Below are 19,280 nucleotides of genomic sequence, written 5' to 3'. Positions count from 1 at the left end.
GAACTTTGTTGTGTGCTGTTTACATTATAGTAGGGAAAGGATAATTGATGGCAATAATTGTGTTGCCATCACAGAGCATTTAACATTACATTTTGGTCAGTTCTTCCCATCACATAAAAAGATCCTTCAATAAAATGCTTATAAATCCCCCAAACTCTAGCTTGTATGAAAAACACACATCTTTGGGAAGATAAAAGGAAACTAAGTTAAATAAAGATAACTTCTGTCTTCCTATATTGAATTCAATTCATCTTTTGGCACATATATTTTTACTTAAATTTTATATTCTGCCTATTGTGTAAAAATTGAGGCAACCTAAATAATTAAAGATAAAAATGAAACCATCAAGGGGCGCCTGGGTGGCTCAGTCAGTTAAGCGGCTGCCTTCGGCTCAGGTCATGATCCCAGGGTCCTGGGATCGAGCCCCGCATCGGGCTCCCTGCTCAGCGGGGAGCCTGCTTCTCCTTCTCCCTCTGCCTGCCTCTCTGCCTACTTGTTCTCTCTCTCTATCTCTCTGTCAAATAAATAAATAAAATCTTTAAAAAAAATGAAACCATCAAGATTTTTTACAACACAATATATTAATAGAGACAGAGAAATTAATGTTATCCTACATCTAAAATAAACTGAGTGTTACAGTTGAGCCAGAATTCTACTTTTACTTTCCTGGTAAGGCAAAAATAGAACTGTTGAATTATATAGTAATTATAGTCTGATACATGAAAGGATAAAAGTTAATCTTGAGAAAGATTTGCTATTAAAAGAACATGTATATTATAGGTTTTCTTATTTAAAAGGCTTTATATAACATGAAGAACAGTGTCTATCTTCAATCAGAGTTTTACAAGATACAAAAGTGCCATTAAAGTGAATATCCTTTAAGTTAATCTTTTATTTTTTTTTTTAAAAAGGACATCAATTAAATAATAACACAAAGACATTGGATTTTGTATGAAGAGGAAAATTTTTTTTCCTGATCATGTAAAAATAAAGAATAAGACCTTAATGTCTCTCATGAGATGAAAGATGGGCTCATACATTCCACCACCTTTCTCAAATATCAGATGGTTCAAGAAAAGTCAAGCGTTAGAATTCAGGTGATTTATCTTTGCCCCACGTGCCAATTTTCTCTTACTTTAATTAAAGAAAGACACCGATTTCAGAAGGTAGAAACTTCATCTAATAATTAGAATTGAAGAGTCTAACGTATTCTTGCATAAATGGCTGTCAGATTCCCATTCCCCCTCACAGTTCACACAGCTGTAGCATGCAGGCAAAGATTGAAGGTTTGTTTCTATGGCGAGAGGACACAGATACTCTGTGGATTGAAGGGACAGGTGAGGGCAATAATACCACACTAAATTCAGAGAGCTAAGTGAAAGGTCTATTCTGTATACTGTACCCTTCAGCAGCAGATTAGCGATCTTCCCTAGGGAATCCGAACAATCCAAGTGAAATGCCTAAAGATGTAGACATGGGACATTCAGTAATCCGGTGGTCACCTTGAAACTCAATAAAAAAAATCTCACCCAGAGCTTTCAATAAATTTTATTAGTCCCCTACTTTTAAGTAGAAGACAACTAAAAATTCCCTATATTGGGAAATAGAATGAACCACAAAGGCACAAAATAAACAGGAAAGAAAAAAACATGTAAGAAGGGCAGATCATTGAGGAAGAAGACAATTTCAAAACATGAAATAAAGTATTTACCCAAGAGAAATACAAATATATCCACCCAAAGATTTGTATACAAATGTCCTTGGCAGCATTGTTTATAATAGCCAAAATTTGGAAACAACTTAAATGTCCATCAACTAGTAAACAGATAAGCAAAATGTGGTATATCCATACAATGGAATACTGTTTATCCATAGAAAGAAACTACTTATATGTGCTATTACTTGGATGAACCTCAAAAATACTAAGTACAGTGAAAGAAGGCGGATACAAATTGTATGATTTCATGTTATGAAATGTCATAAAAAGTAAATGTATGCAGACAGGAAGCAGATTAGTGATTGCCTAAGTCAGGGGGAGGTGGAGGAAATGGGAAACCAGTTAATGAACATGATGGGGTTTATTGGGGTATTGGAAATATTCTAAAACTGCTTTATGGTGATGATTATGCAACTTGGTAAATTTACTAAATATCTCTGATTTTATATTTGAAAATTATAAATGCCAAATATGTATCAGTAAAATTATATATTGAAAAGCTAGAATTAATATTATTAGAAAAATAAGATATTACTGGGGCACCTGGATGGCTCAGTTGGTTAAGCAACTGCCTTCGGCTCAGATCATGATCCCAGGGTCCTGGGATCGAGCCCCACGTCAGGCTCCTTGCTCAACGGGGAGCCTGCTTCCCCCTCTCCCTGTGCCTTTTATGCCACCTGCTTGTGCTCTCTCTCTCTGTCGGGTAAATAAATAAAATCTTTAAAAAAAAGAAAAAGAAAAAGAAGATATTGCAAAGATGAAAGACGAACAGGAAACTGAATTTTTATCTTTTTTTTTTTTTGAGAGATAAGGAGGAGATGGGATGGGCAGAGGGGGAGAGAGAATCCCAAGCAGGCTCTGTGCCCAATGCAGAGCCCCATGCAGAGCTGAGATCATGACCTGAGCCAAAATCAAGTCAGATGCTCCACCAGCTGAGCCACCCAGGCGCTCCAGGAAACTAAAGGAACATTTAGGAAAAAGAAAACCTTGGGAATTGAAAATATGATAGCAGAGGTAAAAAAAGTTAACATCATAAAGTTGAGGAAATCACCAAGAAACTAGAGCAAAAATTCAAACATGGAAACAGTAAAGAAAAGATAAGATTAGAGGACTAGTCCAGGAGGTCTAAGATCTGAATCATAACACTTCCATACAGAAAGAATACAGTAAGATATCAGTGTCATAATTTAAGAATAATCCCAGAATAGTAGTGTGTTAATTTCCAAATGGGAAGGGTCACCAAATGCTCAGTATAATGAATTAAAATAGACTCACATCAAGACACAGCACCATAATATTTCAGAATATTGAAGCAAAGGAGAAGGTGCAGGAGGAGAACAAGGGGTAGGTCACATGCAAAATATATTTGGGATTTTTCAAAAGCAACACTGTAAGCCAAAAGACAATGGAACAATTCCCTCAAAATCTTGAGGGAATATTTCCAAACGAGAATTCTATATTCAGCCAAACCTATCAAACTTGTGTAAGAGTAGGATAAATCATATTTCAACATTGTCTCCAAAAACATTCTACCATGCCTGCTTCCTAAAGAAACCACTCCCACCAAAAGGAATGAATACACTGAGAAAGGAATCATGGTATGGAGGAAACCATACATTTTATGGAATCCAGGCAACAAATATGAAGCCAAGGAAATCCCCAGGATGGCAGTGAAAAGACCATCAGACCTAAAGGAACCTGGAATGGGTTAGAGGATTTCAGAGAGATTTCTTCAGGAAGATGAAATCTATAGAATATCTTGCATATCTCAATGTCTTAAAGAAAGATTAAACAATTGCCAGAGATCTCAGGGTGAATTACGTACATTTATAATTAAGCAATTATAAAAATAACAAAGTTGTTAACTTTAGGAATATATTATCACCACCACCACCACCAACAAAATGTATGCAGGAAATTAATAGTAAGAATGTTTCCTGTATAGCTCATCTGTAAATTGCACTTAGTCATAATGTGCCCTCAATTTTGATCTAACCAGAATTACACTTGAACAATTTTGAAATGATGAGAGATGGCAAAGGTACTGGAATAGGTGGAAAAGATTAATTTCTTTTCTTCCAGAGTGTGAAGTGAAGATGAAGGCAGAAACTGAAAAAAAAAAAAAAAATCAAGCATGTTATAGAGAAACTGAGATAAAGACCTACATATGCAGCTAAAAGAGATAAAAGTAGATGTGTCCTAGGGAAATAAAAATGATCATGGTGGAAGCTTCTATTTTTCAAAACAAATCGTAACATTTTCTGACAACACAATGTATTTATAACTAATAAAAACAACTAATAGATTTATAGTCATATGGTAGTTGCATTAGACATTGATCATTTTTTCAGATTATACTTTTAAGTATTAAATTCTGTCCTATTCTATGGATAATTTTTTATTAAGTGCCAACATTTCATATCAGAACGTGGTAGGAATAAACACAGGTAAAAACGAAGCCTTGCTTCCTTATTTCATGGAGTTTAAAAAAATACAGTTTAAAAGCCGATGCAGGATTTCATGCCACATCATTTTCTAGTGTGTCTTCTCATGTTCTATGTATAGAAAAAAAGCTATTTAGCTTTGTCTGTGGGAGTAGGGGAAACAGTCAATACTTAGAGCAGATGTCTTTGGGAAGACAAATGATGATAAAGAATATTTATAATTAAAATTATAAAATGTACAAAAGACCTGGAATACAATCTCAGTTTTTTGGTGGGCTGAATATTGGTGGAAGGAGAATTCATACAAACACAAAGAATAAAGTGGAGGTGCATACAGTGACTCAAAAATCAGTCCATGGATACAGCTATATTATAGGGTGCAGCTGGATCCTGCCCCTTTTTACCTGGTTGTATATCACCTTGCCAGAGCTTCTACCACCATCTATATATGTCTGTTTAAGGGAATCTTTATAAACATCAGAATCTCCTGGTTCAAAAACAGGAGGCATAGGGACTAATGCAGCTCTTGATGACAAAGAGGAACTATACTTCTGTCCATGATCCTTTATCCACAATTCTGAAATCCAAAAAGCTCAGTAAATTTATTTTACCTCACTTTATTTGGGAAATTTTAATATTACTCCCTGTCAAGTGAATATTCTTACTTTTCATTGCAGATATATTATTATTTTTATTGTGAAGTTTATTATTAAATTTTATTATTAAATTTATTATTTTTTATTATGAAATGCTACCCAATTTTTTATTATGAAATGTTACCCAAATGCTAGGGACATTTCCTACCATACAGTATATGGTATAGTACTACCTTTCCAAAATCTGATAAATTCTAAATTAATAAACATATTTGTTCCTATGGTTTTTGGTAAGAAAATGTGGAACTGTATTTACCTCCAGTTTTCCAGTGTACATTTGCTTGAAGTGTACTAGAACCATTGAAAATTTTACTAGAAATTAGAGATCATTTAAAAACATATTAAAGTACCAACATCTTTTCAATGTACACAATAAATTTGTGAAATATGTTACTCTGATTGTTAGTCACTTTCTTTTTTTTTTTTTTTATTACGATTTTATTTATTTGACAGAGAGAGACACAGTGAGAGAGGGAACACAAGCAGGGGGAGTGGGAGAGGGAGAAGCAGACTTCCCGCCGAGCAGGGAGCCCGATGCGGGGCTCGATCCCAGGACTGAGCCACCCAGGCACCCTGTTGGTCACTTTCATAATAGCAAATCTTAAAACTTTAAAGCATTTGATATAATGGAATAATCATTGATTTTCCCATCTACCAATCATTAAGTCCTTACTCTTAAACTGGAACATAGTATTTTTAAATATATTATTGAAATTAGTTTATCTTTTGCAAAATCACATTAATAAAATTATTTTAATAAGGATTGAGATAGGACAGTTTTGGAATTCTAGCTGCCCACTCTCTCCCATTATTCACTCAAGCAACGTTTTTATTCTCTTGGGCCATGTGTTAAGAATCCTAAGATAAACAGTTTTAAGGAGCCTATAATCAAATGTTTATTATGCTTTTTTTACATTTGTATCAACAGTTAAAAAGGTAGATAATTTGCGAGACTTGAGTTATGTTACACCAAAGAATATAATTGAACATTTTATTTCTACTTATTGAAAAATGAATAGGATATTATTCCTTAGAATTGAAGACTAAGATAACATAGCTTGTATTGACCCTCAATATTTGAGAGTTATATGGTGACTGGGAAGGTCAAATTTTAGACTTCGCAGCCAAGGTGAAAGCTCAGAATATTTCTATAAGCTAATTAAATTTATACATCAGGGAAAAGCAATCTTATGACAATATCTAAATTTAAAAGTATTAAATTTTAAAAAACAATTTTATATGCGACCTAAATTTTAAGACAGTACAGATATTAATGCCAATAATGGTTATTGAATGCCAGTAATTATGTCCAGTATTCTCTCATGAACTTTATAAGCTCCTGTCAATTGTTTTATTTTCTCTACCAGTACCACTTTTTTCTTTTTTTTTCTTTTTTTCTTTTTTCTTTATTTATTTTTTTAAAGATTTTATTTATTTATTTGAGACAGAGAGAATGAGAGACAGAGAGCACGAGAGGGAGGAGGGTCAGAGGGAGAAGCAGACTCCCTGCCGAGCAGGGAGCCCGATGCGGGACTCGATCCCGGGACTCCAGGATCATGACCTGAGCTGAAGGCAGTCGCTTAACCAACTGAGCCACCCAGGCGCCCAGTACCACTTTTTTCTATCAAAACCTTAGAGAGATAATTTTACTAAACAAACAGACAAAAAATAATCTAACAGGAACTTTCTGCTACACTTTTATTCCTTATCTACTTTTATTCAGAAGCCCTGTAATAAATAATGAAACACATAATTATAAGTGTTAAGGGGGACTTGTCAGATTTTGTCCTTGTTGCTGACTGTTTCGTGTATGTATTATTTAGTCATTGTTTAAACTGTATTTTGTGTGTTTCTTTTTTTCCCTCCTTTTGTGTCAGTCTCGAGAAACAGCATCACAAGTAAGTATTTTTGTCTCCCTTTCCTCAAATAGTTTAATATGTGAATTCAGAGCTGTTAAAGGGAAAGAGAATTGAATTCAGTATTTCAGATGTTAAATTAATTAAGCTGAAGTGTTATAAATGTTCTATTTTCAAGTTAGCATGTCTATATTTCCCTAATAATATTGCAAGTTCATTTTACCTGTTTGTCTTGAAATTATGTTTGTATATTAATCCAATCATATATTTTACTGTGTAGTGTCATTACCTGCTCGTCGCTTACTGGCTGTGTATTGTCTGTCTGTCCTTGAATGAGGTACCCACCTTCAGTGCAATCAACTGAGACTAAAAAAGGGTTGGCAGTCATGGGATGTGAAACTTATCTTTCCCCATGCTACCTATGTAGGCTGGTCCTCCTAGAAAGGGGTATAGGAACAATAGGACCTGGGATGGCTTTCTCTAGTACACTTTTTTTTTTTAAAGATTTTATTTATTTATTTGAGAGAGAGAGAATGAGAGACAGAGAGCACGAGAGGGAAGAGGGCAGAGGGAGAAGCAGACCCCCTGCTGAGCAGGGAGCCTGATATGGGACTCCATCCCGGGACTCCAGGATCATGACCTGAGCCGAAGGCAGTCGCTTAACCAACTGAGCCACCCAGGCGCCCCTCTCTAGTACACTTTTTAACGTTGATTTTATTCTTTAATAATTTTAATTTATTGCCATTAAGAAGCCATCAGTTTAGTGTTTGATAACATTGATCTGGGCTAATAATTGATTTGTTACAATAAAAATAAAATTCTTAATAATATATATTATGCATACATATGCATATGCATGCACTTATATTCCTAAAACCTAAAACCTAAAATGTATGCATATATTATGCATACATATGCATATGCATGCACTTATATTCCTAAAACCATGATATTATCTTCATGGGATTTGTATTTTTAATTTTATTTTCCGTTTTCTTCATATAAACTATGATAAATAATTGTCATTATGTTCTTAGCACTTAATGCAGACTCCCAAGCATAAATATAATTAATGAAACCATTACAAATATAAATATTTTCCACTTTAAAAATTGCATTTTGAATGTCAAAGCAATGGTAGAATTTAGCACATTAAGTGTAAAGCTTGTGTGCCAAAGTTACCATCTAAAAGTACACGTTGATTTAAGAAAAATAAAATTAAAAAAAAAAGAAAAAGAAAAAGAAAGCTGCAAGTCTATTTTTGAACTTGTTGGAATTTAGAGAAAAGTTCTATATTCATAATATCCACATTTTTGATGTAATGACTGTTAACTACATCATAGATTTGAATCCATATAATAAATGCAAATTTTGTTCATTAAATTCTTTTAAACATCTTAAATTATTTATTTATGATTTTATGAGCTATACCTCTATTATATTTTTCAATATTCTTATTTTGTTTTATTATATATTGAATCTTTCAGAATTTACTAAATATTACCAAGGAAGCTTCCCTTGGGCCTGAATGAATAACATTTTAGAGGAGTGCTTTCCTCCCATCATGGTCCACATTGAAAATGTAATGTTTGTTTGGCATGAAGCTGCTAAGGGGTTTCAGCTGCCATGGCTACCTGCAGGTTGAGCAAATTAAAATTTTAGATCAAAACAGAACATATTCCTGGCACATACTGGGTTTGGGGAACTCATTTTATAGTTTTATTGTTGCTTTTTTAGAAAATGTTTTATAATGAGATCAACATATATTTCTAAATTTTTAATTTATACCAATATTTGACCTGACCAGCTGTACAAATAAAATCTCAAGGGTATTGAATTGGCATGCATTAATTCATAAAATATTTTAGTAACATGTCAACAGCAGAGTTGTTTCATCTTGTCTTTCCTAAAGGGATTCTCAGGTATAAGTCCAGACCTGGTCCTCAATGGTAGAAACACTTGCTGGGGTTCACTCTATGTCCCAGAAAGATCAGAATTTTCATTTGGTTAAAAACTTTATAGCTTTATGTTTGGAAGTGGAGTGAAACTTTTAGGTGTAGGTTTTGGCTATGTTGGCAGTTCCATGTATTGATTCAAATGTTCTGCAGTTTTTATTCAGATGTTACACATCTCTATCACCTCTTTTCTCTAACTTACCATTTCAGATGCAGGAAGGCAAAGGTTTGGCTCATTTCTGAATCATGGCAGCCAATTGCAAGTTGACTTTTGGAACTTTTTCCCACTAATTGCTTTCTTTCTTATAGTTATTATTCTAGGGTCTCGACATCCTTCAATCAGTTCCCTATGTAACCAAAGTGCCTTCCCTCTACTGGGAAGTTTGAGTTTTCCAATATAAGTATTTTTCTTACAATCCTTTTTATGAAGGAAAAAAGAAACTCTAATTGTACTTTGGATATGAAGACATTTATCTTTGTAATTCCATTTGTTTCTACAACAATTCCCATTCTTTCCAGCTCTAGTTTTTGTTTTTAGCGTTTTTTTTTCCTCTCCATCAACTCTCTCCCTTTACCTTCAAATATACCCAAGTTTCCCCAGTTCTCAAGAAAAATTTTCCCTTTTATCCTCTTTTTTAAAGATTTTTTATTTTTAAGTAATTGCTATGCCCACTGTGGAGCTTGAACTCACAACCCCAAGATCAAGAGTGGCATGCTCTACTGACTAAGCCAGCCAGGCTCCCCGTCATTCAATTTTTACTTATCTTATTCTTGTTAAGCTCTGAGAAAAGTTCGTATATGCTGTCTATTCTGTTCCTTATCAGTGTCTTCCACAGTTTTTTTTCCCACTACTCTATTTATCCTGTTCTTGAATCAGTAGAAATCTTTAAGCCAAAATCCTTGGCATTTTATATTAGTTTTTATTTGTTTAAACATCATATAATCTTGAGTAGGGGTCATTACCTCCTACATCTTAAAATTCTTTTATCCTCAGTTTTCATATTATGAATTACTTTCTTTACCTGTTTTACCTGTTTTTATTGGTTTATTTCTTAAACTGTTCCCCTTCTTTCTACTGTTCAGTTTCTGCCTATAACAGTTCATTTCAGATGCTGCCAATGTGATCTTCATCTGAAGGCTTCTCCCTAACCCATTGTCCCTGAGATTGGCTCTGGAGCTCAAGACTCCAAGTAGCTGCAGCAATCTGCCTTTGTCTCCCTTCTAGGACTGGACTTCATCTTTAGTTTCCAGAAAATACTCCGTTAACCACCTGAAGGTAGGCTAAGCTTCACTGCCGTTAGTCTCACCCAGAGCCTTAATCTTGATCCCTGCACAATGCTAAGCACTTTATTATTTTATTTAATCCTCACCAGAAGCCAATATGGCATACGATATTATTCTTATTTTTAAATAAGCAGAGATGTAGACAAGTTAACTTGACCAATGTCAAAAACTTTGGAAGCAGCCAACCTGGTTTTTAGAATTTATCACTATCTGACACCAGAGCTTCTTTTAATCACTGGGTCTCACTGTAGCAGCCTCTACTGATTTCTGAGCTACATTTCTCTTTCACCATCTATTTTGAGGTCCTCAAATGCTTTGGTTGAGAATCAATATGGGAAATGACACTTGAACAGTAACCAGGCATTTACTAAAGTTATGTTTTATAGTCTTTTGGTCTTTTTCTACACTTGATCTCAGAACACTTGTTATGTCTTGTGGTTTCAGTTAGTACTTCTATGTTAATCGATAGCAAGTTTGTGTTTTCTGTCCTTCTAATTTCTAAAAATGAAGAACAAGCTCATTTTCTGCCAGATTCTCTTCACTTTACTATCTACCAGAACTACAAATATTTATTGAGCACCGCTAGGCACCAGATGCACCCACCTAGATGCTTGGAATGCATCAGTAAACATACAAGAAAGATTTCTCAGAAAGCTAACATGAAAATTTCATGCCTATTCTTTAATTACTTCTTGATGGATTTACTATATCTAAATTCTCTTCCCTTCAAAATCTTACATAGAACAGACAGATTAATGACCATATTCCTTACTTTACTCACATGATACATGATGAATATAGTGGATGTTTGATGCCTACTTTATCAAGTCAAATTTCTTGTTGCTGGATTTTAAACTGCTCTATATTCTGGCCATTCTTTTTTGATACTCCTTCTGTTCCTGTTCCCCATACAAATAATTTATTCAATTATTCTGTCTGACCAAATAGCAATGGAGTTGGTACCAGATGATCTGGGTTTAAATGTTGGCTCTTCCTTTTACTAGCTGTGCGTGAAATGGTCCATTCTCAACACATAGCAAAGTGAAGACTAAATAGGGAGCATATGATTATCACTTCACAAATTATAAAAAGGGGCAGATATGTGTTAATTGTTCATAGCTAATTGCAAACAATTCTGGGGTAAGTACATAGAGTAACATAGATCTTATTTCATCAATTTTCTCTGCTACATCACTTTGAGTGGATGGCATTCCCTTAGAAAACATTTGTTTCAATACACTTACATTTATAAATAATATAATAGTAAGTATTCTTGTAATTGGATAAGTAAATACCTTGTAATATTAGTCAAACATAGATATATTCACTAACCTCAAATGCACTCTAATTTATACACACACACACACACACACCTTAAGTCTGGGCTCTTCTGTCATTTTCTTTCACTTTCTTACAGAAATTTTACTCTTGGATCTTTTTCTTACCTTATTTTACAATTCTTTTAAAATATTTTCTGGCTCTGATTCTTATCTTGTGCATTTCCATCCCCAGGAAAACATTTCTTACTTGCATTATTTATTTACTGTAACTTAATAAGAATCTCAATGGCATACTTATTAGCAAGAAGCTGTTTAAACGCATCCAATCTGTTTGATTTAATTTAACTACATAGTCATGGCTTTTTGTCCATTTAACATCTTAAACTGCATGGAGATCATTCTTTCACTTTGCACTGCCATAGGAAGTAAATTAAGCCTTTAGTCACAGCCCTTTGTTGAATGGCTGCTAGAGTCTATAAAATAATCAGAGCCAAATGGAAAATTATAAAGTTGATCTAGGTCACCTAGGTTTTCATAAAGGAGTGGTGATATGTAAGCAACAATATACTTGGATCAATAATACTGTTTTGTATAGATTCTTTATATAAGAATGTGAATATTTATATCTTCCAAGTCTTATATCATTATGTCTGCTCTTTAATTAAGACATTACATATATCATAGAAATTTTCTTTCCACAGGCTCATTTATCCATAACTGCATATGCTTTAGGGCAGTGGTTCTCAAATGATAGGAAAGAGGAGTTTGTGTGTGTGTGTGTGTGTGTGTGTGTTTAAAATGTTTGGGGCATGGCAGAATTGGTGCTATATGCCTATTAGAATCACAGTAATAGTTTCTCATAAATTCATATGCTTAGGTCCTTTTTTCCTGGAATGTAAAATACTGGAGGTGATAGAATGATATCCTCCCTGACTTACCCTATAGTATGTAGGACGTACCTCACACACATATACCCATGGTTGAAACCATTGCCTTAGGCTGTGTATTCCTGTAATTCTGCAAAATGATGAGAAAATTGAACTGTGAAGAGGACAAACCTGGCAATGAAAGGATGATTCTAATAATGTAAACCATTGGAGTACATTTATGAGCATGTTAAACCTGTGTGCTTATTCAATGCTCTTCTATTTGTTGATTATTTGTTTGTTGTAGGTCAGTTTTAGAGTTTAAAGCTATTCAAGTGTATAAGCTATTCTCTATACACACATATATAAGTCTGTATAGTATATGAAAACCTAAACATAGAAACCCCAAAAGGATGTTTTATGTAGAAAGCAAATACATTCTTTTTGTTTTGTTTCGTTTTGTTTTTATTAACATATAATGTATTATTATATGTTTCAAGGGTATAGGTCTGTGATTCATCAGTCTTACACAATTCACAGCGCTCACCATAGCACATACCATCCCCAATGTCCATCACCCAGTCACCCCATCCCTCCCACCCCCCCTCCACTCCAGCAGCTCTCAGTTTGTTTCCTGAGATTAAGAGTCTCTTATGGTTTGTCTCTCTTTCTGGTTTTGTCTTGTTTCATTTTTCCCTCCCTTCCCCTATGATCCTCTGCCTTGTTTCTCAAATTCCACATGTCAGTGAGATCATATGTTAATTTTCTTTCTCTGACTGACTTATTTTGCTTAGCATAATTCCCTCTAGTTCCATCCATGTCATTGCAAATGGCAAGATTTCATTTTTTGATGGCTGCATAATATTCCATTGTATATATATACCACATCTTCTTTATCCATTCATCTGTTGATGATCATCTAGGCCCTTTCCATAGTTTGGCTATTGTGGACATTGCTGCTGTAAACATCAGGGTGCACATGCCCCTTTGGATCACTACATTTGAATCTTTGGGGTGAATACCCAGTAGTGCAATTGCTGGGTTGTAGGGTAGCTCTATTTTCAACTTTTTGAGGAACCTCCATACTGTTTTCAAGAGTGACTGCACCAACTTGCATTCCCACCAACAGTGTAGGAAAGTTCCCCTTTCTCCGCATCCTTGCCAACATTTGTCGTTTCCCGACTTGTTAATTTTAGCCATTCTGACTGGTGTAAGGTGTTATCTCATTGAGGTTTTGATTTGTATTTCCATGATGACAAGTGATGTTGAGCACTTTTTCATGTGTCTGTTGGCCATTTGGATGTCTTCTTTGGAGAAATGTCTGTTCATGTCTTCTGCCCATTTCTTGATTGGATTATTTGTTCTTTGGGTGGAGTTTGATAAGTTCTTTATAGATTTTGGATACTAGCCCTTTATCTGATATGTCATTGAAAGCAAACATATTCTTATATGTAGTTATTTCTAGACATAAAATGAATGAATTGGTTAAGGAAAACCACTTTTTAGTTTCCTTATAAAACAAAAATTAATGATGGAGAAATCAGTCTAAATTTGGGCCAGATTTTGATTCTGATCTATTGGACACACATCAATGTATGGAACACAACAGTTAAAATTAAATAACTATTAGAAGAGTAAAAAAGTATCTTGAGACCTACAAAAAAGTAGTTGCAAAATGTACAATAATAACAATTCTGATGCTGGTAATATTATCACTCCACCTTAAAAAAAAGACAAGCATTATTTTGAAGAGAAGAAAAAATGCTATACCAGAGAAGATAAAAAACATTTCACTACTACACAGTGAAAGAAGGTGGACATTGTCTGACTTCATAAGAAAAACAATGAGAAAAGTGGTGTTAGTGGCATTGGTTAGTAGCATTGTCATAGAAACATAACATAATTAAGGCAATTTCATTAAATATTTGAAATATATTTCTGAATACTACAACTCAAAAGAGTTATGTATACTTTAGAGAAATATTAACCCTTAAATATTGTAAATTACTATTTAGAAAATTCATCTCTCAGGATTACCAGTAACCTCTATAACATACATATGATTAGAAGATGTAAAACCTTTATTAAAAAGTCTCCCATCATAAGGGTGCCTGGGTGGCTCAGTCGGTTAAGCATCTGACTCTTGATTTCGGCTCAAATGATCTCAGGGTCATGAGATCAATTCCTGTGTCAGGCTCTACACTCAAGGGGAGTCTGCTTGAGATTCTCTCCCTCCCTCTCCCTCTGCCCCTCCCCCACCTACCTCTCTCTCTCTCTCTCTCTCTCTCTGTCTTGCTAAGTAAATAAATAAGTCTTAAAAATAAAATCTCCCATCATAGGTAATGCTATGACCCTAAATAAGCTAAGACCTTTTATTACTTCTCTTCTTCTTCCTTGGTGTCTCTATAACAATAGATATTATTTATGATATGTATGTTAGAGGGCAAAAAGCTGTAGTAAGAACTATTTGATAATATTCATCGCCCATTCTATTCCATGAAAAATACTTCTTTCTTGGCCTCCATGATAATCAATTTTTCTATACATTCTCATAGTCTTAATTTCTTATTTTTCTTCTACTTTCCCAACTGAGGATATTGAGGTATAAAAGTTAAAATTAGGGAGTTATCTCTAAAACACATCTATCTTTTCATTATTGTATCCCATGTACCTTGAACAGTGCTTCACACAAGTGCTCAGTATGTTTCCTGAACTCAGTCATAGGTATCCTCAACATAGAGCAATTCTTTCAAAAAATCCTGTTCGAACTTATGTGATTTTATTTGTATCTCCTCTGTCACTAATTTTGGTGCTTAATTATTGTTTTACTCTTGAATTCCATGTAAATGCTTAAGGACATCTGCCTTGTAATTCCTGTTCTCATAATGTATAGCATATGACTAAGGTGGACAGTTTCTTGCATTGAAAGCCAATGGACAATTAGGTCATTGTGAGTAATTCAGAACTTCCAGGATTACTAGAGGAGGAACTACAGTAAAGGCATCTGGGGGTAGAGGGCAGAGGAGGGAAAGGGGAAACTAATGTAATTGCCTGTTGTATTGCTATTTGGAGAGAATCTAGATTCTTTTGTTGTAACTCATTCTGTGTGGGTAAATTTGAAAGTAGCAGCATAAATGGGCTTTAAAAAATTGTAAATGAGGAATATGTTGCTTCCAGAACCAAAAAACTAAAAGATGTAGATTTGTTTTAATATTATTTGGACTACTAGATCAATAACTTTTTCTTGATGGTATCAGAGTTGGAACATCCCTTGACTGACCAAAAACGCCCAAAAATTTTACTAAGTTGAAGGAACCTTGCATTTTGTGCAAGACAATGGCCCATTCCTTTTTGTGTTCTCCTTTGTGAATTTTTATATGTCCTGAATGAGTATGTCAAATAAATCCCCTTGCAAGAGATATCATCAATATAATGTCATACCTATGTTCCCAGGGAAAGTTGGATGCAGTAGAGATCTTGCCTGCAAAGATTGAGTGCATTTGTTAGGCTTTTAAGGTATCCTATATGTAGCCAGGTAAAGAAGTATTTGTGTTCCTTTGAAGGTGAAATTGGTTGAGAGGCTGTCAAAATGGGCATGAAACAGAAGATGTTAGTCAAGTCTATGACTGCAAAGTATTTATCAATTGCTGATTGAATGGAGTCAATAATTACAGTAATATTGGGTATTGCACTTTAATACTAACAACATGTCATTAAGGTTGGGATACTCTACTGTGGGGTTCCATTCATTCTTTCCGAGTTTAAGAACTAGTCGAATGGACATTAAATGGAGAAGCAGTGGTAATTATCATCTCTTCTCTGAATAGTTCTTATAATTGATATCAATCCTTGAAAGCCCTGTTCAATCCTTGAAGGCCTTATTAACTATTTACATTGGACATACAGAAGGTTCAAATGGCCCCATTTTGTCAAACCAATTGTAAGTGGCAAGGATTTTATTTCATTTAATTTTAATTTATAACTCATTGGATTAGAGTGTGCAGTGTCTACTAGGGGATATTGTAGGGCAATGGGTGTTATGACCATGGGGGATTTAGGCAAGGCAACAGTTCTGATGGTTAAGATGAGGTATACCTATGTACCTATGTGTTTTTATTTTATGTCTGATAATCCCCATTGGGATTACCTTAATTTTAGTGCAATCTCCATATTTACAGTGCCTGAAGTTTATTGGAATCTCCAGCCATAACTATAATGTGAACCCCAACCAAAAAAAAAAAAAAAAGCCCTGAAGGTTTGCCAGTTGGTACAGTTCAGGAGATATTAAAACTTGGAACCTATGTTGCAGAAGCACAAAGACAATCAGCTTCCTTTTATCTTTTTGTTTTAAAAATACTTTTAGTTAACTAAGAATTTTCAAGTTGAACAAATTGTGGACTTTCTGTTTCAGTTGTTTCCTCCCATATATCCAATTTTTTGTTTGTTTTTTCCTTCCCTTTGATTTCCTGGTTAGAGCTGTCTTTGGTTGCTAGACCCTCAGGGGGATCCTTTCTACCCTGCTCACGCTTATACGTCTCCTCTTCCAGAGAGTCTCAAGTCAGTTTCATTAGAGTTATGGGTCTCCCTGATGGCAATGGTTGCGTTATTGGATTTATTTATTTATTTATTATGAACCTAAGGCTTCACTCAGTTTTGCATTAACCCCTTAGCTATGCCACCCAGGCCCATGGGTACTTTTCCTTCTAACTGTGGGGGTCAGGATCTTTGCTGTTACAGAGTCATAGCAGCAGAAGCAGCATTTTGTAACACCTTAGTGAGCCGTTTTCTCAGCATGGCCACTGCTCTTCCTCCCCACAAGCAGCCACGTAATAGACCTGTATAATACACAGAATATAAGTTCTTCCCCTGAATGCTCTATGGAATGGAGATCGATGCCTGGTTGAGGCATACAACCAATGGTCGTAGGGTAAGACTCATTCCCTGAACTTAGCGTCTGTCATGCTTCGTACTGATACCTGTACACAAAATTCAGTATGAAACACACAGATAAGTCAGAGACATATGGCATAGGGCCACGTTAACAAAAGCCCCAAACTCATACAAATGGCCCGGGCCATTAGTAGTTCTATCTGGATTAGGTTCTTGCAGTTTTCCATTGACCTACATCACAGAGTATGATAATAGTAAGAGAGTCCTAAAGGAGCTCTTTTGTTCTCAAAGAAGAGTAGCCATTCACAGAGGATGGCAGGGCTTTGCTGTCCTCTGAATAATTCTAAGGGCCTGAGCTGTAATTCATTTATTAGGGCCTGCCACAGGCTCGAAACAGCATCCCTATCTGTCAGTGACATTGCACACACCATTGGTTTTACTCGATCACTTAGCCCAAGTGGCAAAGCATCTAGCATAGAAGGCTGAACCTCTTACAGAGCCTTTTATTTTTCTGGACTCTGCTAAAATTGGCAGGGTTTTGGGTCACTCAGTAAATGGGCCATAGTAACACACCCAAATGAGGAATATGTTGCCTCTAAAATCCAAAGAAGCCCACTAGATGTTGTGCTTCTTTTCTGGTTGTAGGAGGGGTTAGATGCAACAACTATTCTTTACTTTGGAAGGGATATCTTGCCATGCCCCACACCAATGGACCCCTCGAAATTTCACTGAGGTAAGAGTCCCCTATATTTTTGCCAGATCTCTTTTCCATCCTCTGACCTGCAAATGTCTTTTCAGTAAGTTTTGGATAGTTGCTACTTTTTGCTTACTAGGTCCACTCAGCATAATGTTATCAGTGTAATGAACTGGCATGATACCTTGTAGAAGGAAAGGATGTCAGGGTCCCTGCAAACTAAATTATGACATAGAGCTGGAGAGTTGATACACCAGTGAGGTAGGACAGTGAAGATGTATTGCTGGCCTTGGCAGCTGAGCACAAAATGATTCTGGTGTTTCTTATTGATGGGGATGGATAAAAAGACATTTACCAGATCGATAGCTGCATACTAGGTACTAGGGAATGTGTTAATTTGTTCAAGCAATGAAACCACATCTGGTGCAGCAGCTGCAGGTGGAGTTACCACCTGGTTAAATTTAGGATAACCCATTGTCATTCTCCAAGCTCCGTATTCTTCTGCCCTTGCCAAATAAGTGAATTGAGTGGGGATGTGGCAGAAATCACTACACTTGCATATTTCAAGTCCTTGATGGTGGCACTAATTTCTGCAATCTCTGTAGGAATTCATTATTGCTTTTAGTTTAATATTTTCTTAGGTAGAAGCAGTTCTAGTGGCTTCTACTTGGCCTTTCCCATCATAGGAGGTCAGTATGGTCAGGGAGCCAATGTGGGACTGGAACTGGGGAAATATCCATAGGATGGGTTCTGGGACCTACTGAGTCCACTGTGAGACATACCTGAGCTATTGATGACCTCCGTAAGCTCCTACTCTAACTTGTGGACCAAAGTGATGTTTTGAGTGTTGTGGAATTAGTATCATTTCAAAGCCAGTCTCTACTAGTCTCTAAAAGTTCTGATTATTTCCTTTTCCTCAGTGTACAGTTACCCTGGTGAAAGGTCATATGTCCCTTTGGGGAAGCCTGGGAAAAAGATTACTGGTATAAATTTTTGGCAGTGTACTGGGTCCTTCCAGAAAAGGAATAAGCCTCTCCTTCATCGAAGGGTTTTGGTTCTGTAAACTGGCTCAAATCTGGGGATTATTTGAAAGGTTGTTACTTTCTATTTTTATGATTCAGGTTAGAGTTTTGTTCACTTGATCTAGATGTTTTCTGCTTATGCAGATTAGGTAAAAATTTAGTAGTTTTCCTATCTGTTTTACCTATAGGAACACAATGATTAATTAACCAGTGCCATGCGTCTGTGCAAGTCAGACTATTCTGATTGCTGCTTTGACTCTGCTGTCCATTATAGCAACCATGTTCACTCACCTTGCCTTGGGCAATTGATTGCCACTACTTGGCCCCTGCCTCCTTGGGATTGAACTACTCCCATTTCATTTAGTGACTGCAATTACCACTCTAAGGTCTGGTCTTAGAGAGAAGAGTAATCGTTGAACTCTTCAAGGATACTGGGGCTCTGCTCACAAATTTATTTCTCACAGTTGTGGTAAAAGGAATGCCTTCTAGACTCTCTCACTGTGGGTCTTAAATGACAAATCTACTCTTATATTCCAATCTCAAGGATTCGAATCCCTTGCTTTACATTAAACCAAATTAGGTCGTGCATGTCCAGTTTGCTTACTATGGACCACCT

General features: G+C 35.6%; 1 protein-coding gene across 2 annotated transcripts in view; it reads left to right on the top strand.

The window, feature by feature from the left end:
• Positions 1 to 19,280, top strand: part of KCNT2 (potassium sodium-activated channel subfamily T member 2) — a 379,267-nt gene that overhangs the window by 328,084 nt on the left and 31,903 nt on the right. The window contains exon 24 of one of the 2 annotated variants that reach the window (XM_035010164.1): positions 6,695 to 6,715. The exons of the other annotated variant lie outside the window; for it this stretch is intronic. Within the exon in view, the coding sequence (XP_034866055.1) occupies positions 6,695 to 6,715 (21 nt within the window). The remainder of the gene's footprint in view (positions 1 to 6,694; positions 6,716 to 19,280) is intronic. 2 annotated transcript variants of the gene reach the window in all.

Source organism: Mirounga leonina, unplaced genomic scaffold (assembly GCF_011800145.1).
Source record: "Mirounga leonina isolate KUSES-001 unplaced genomic scaffold, KU_Mleo_1.0 Mir_154, whole genome shotgun sequence".
NCBI classification, from domain to species: Eukaryota; Metazoa; Chordata; class Mammalia; order Carnivora; family Phocidae; genus Mirounga; species Mirounga leonina.
The sequence above is the reverse complement of the archived record's forward strand: the minus strand, read 5'-3'. Positions and strand labels throughout refer to the sequence as shown.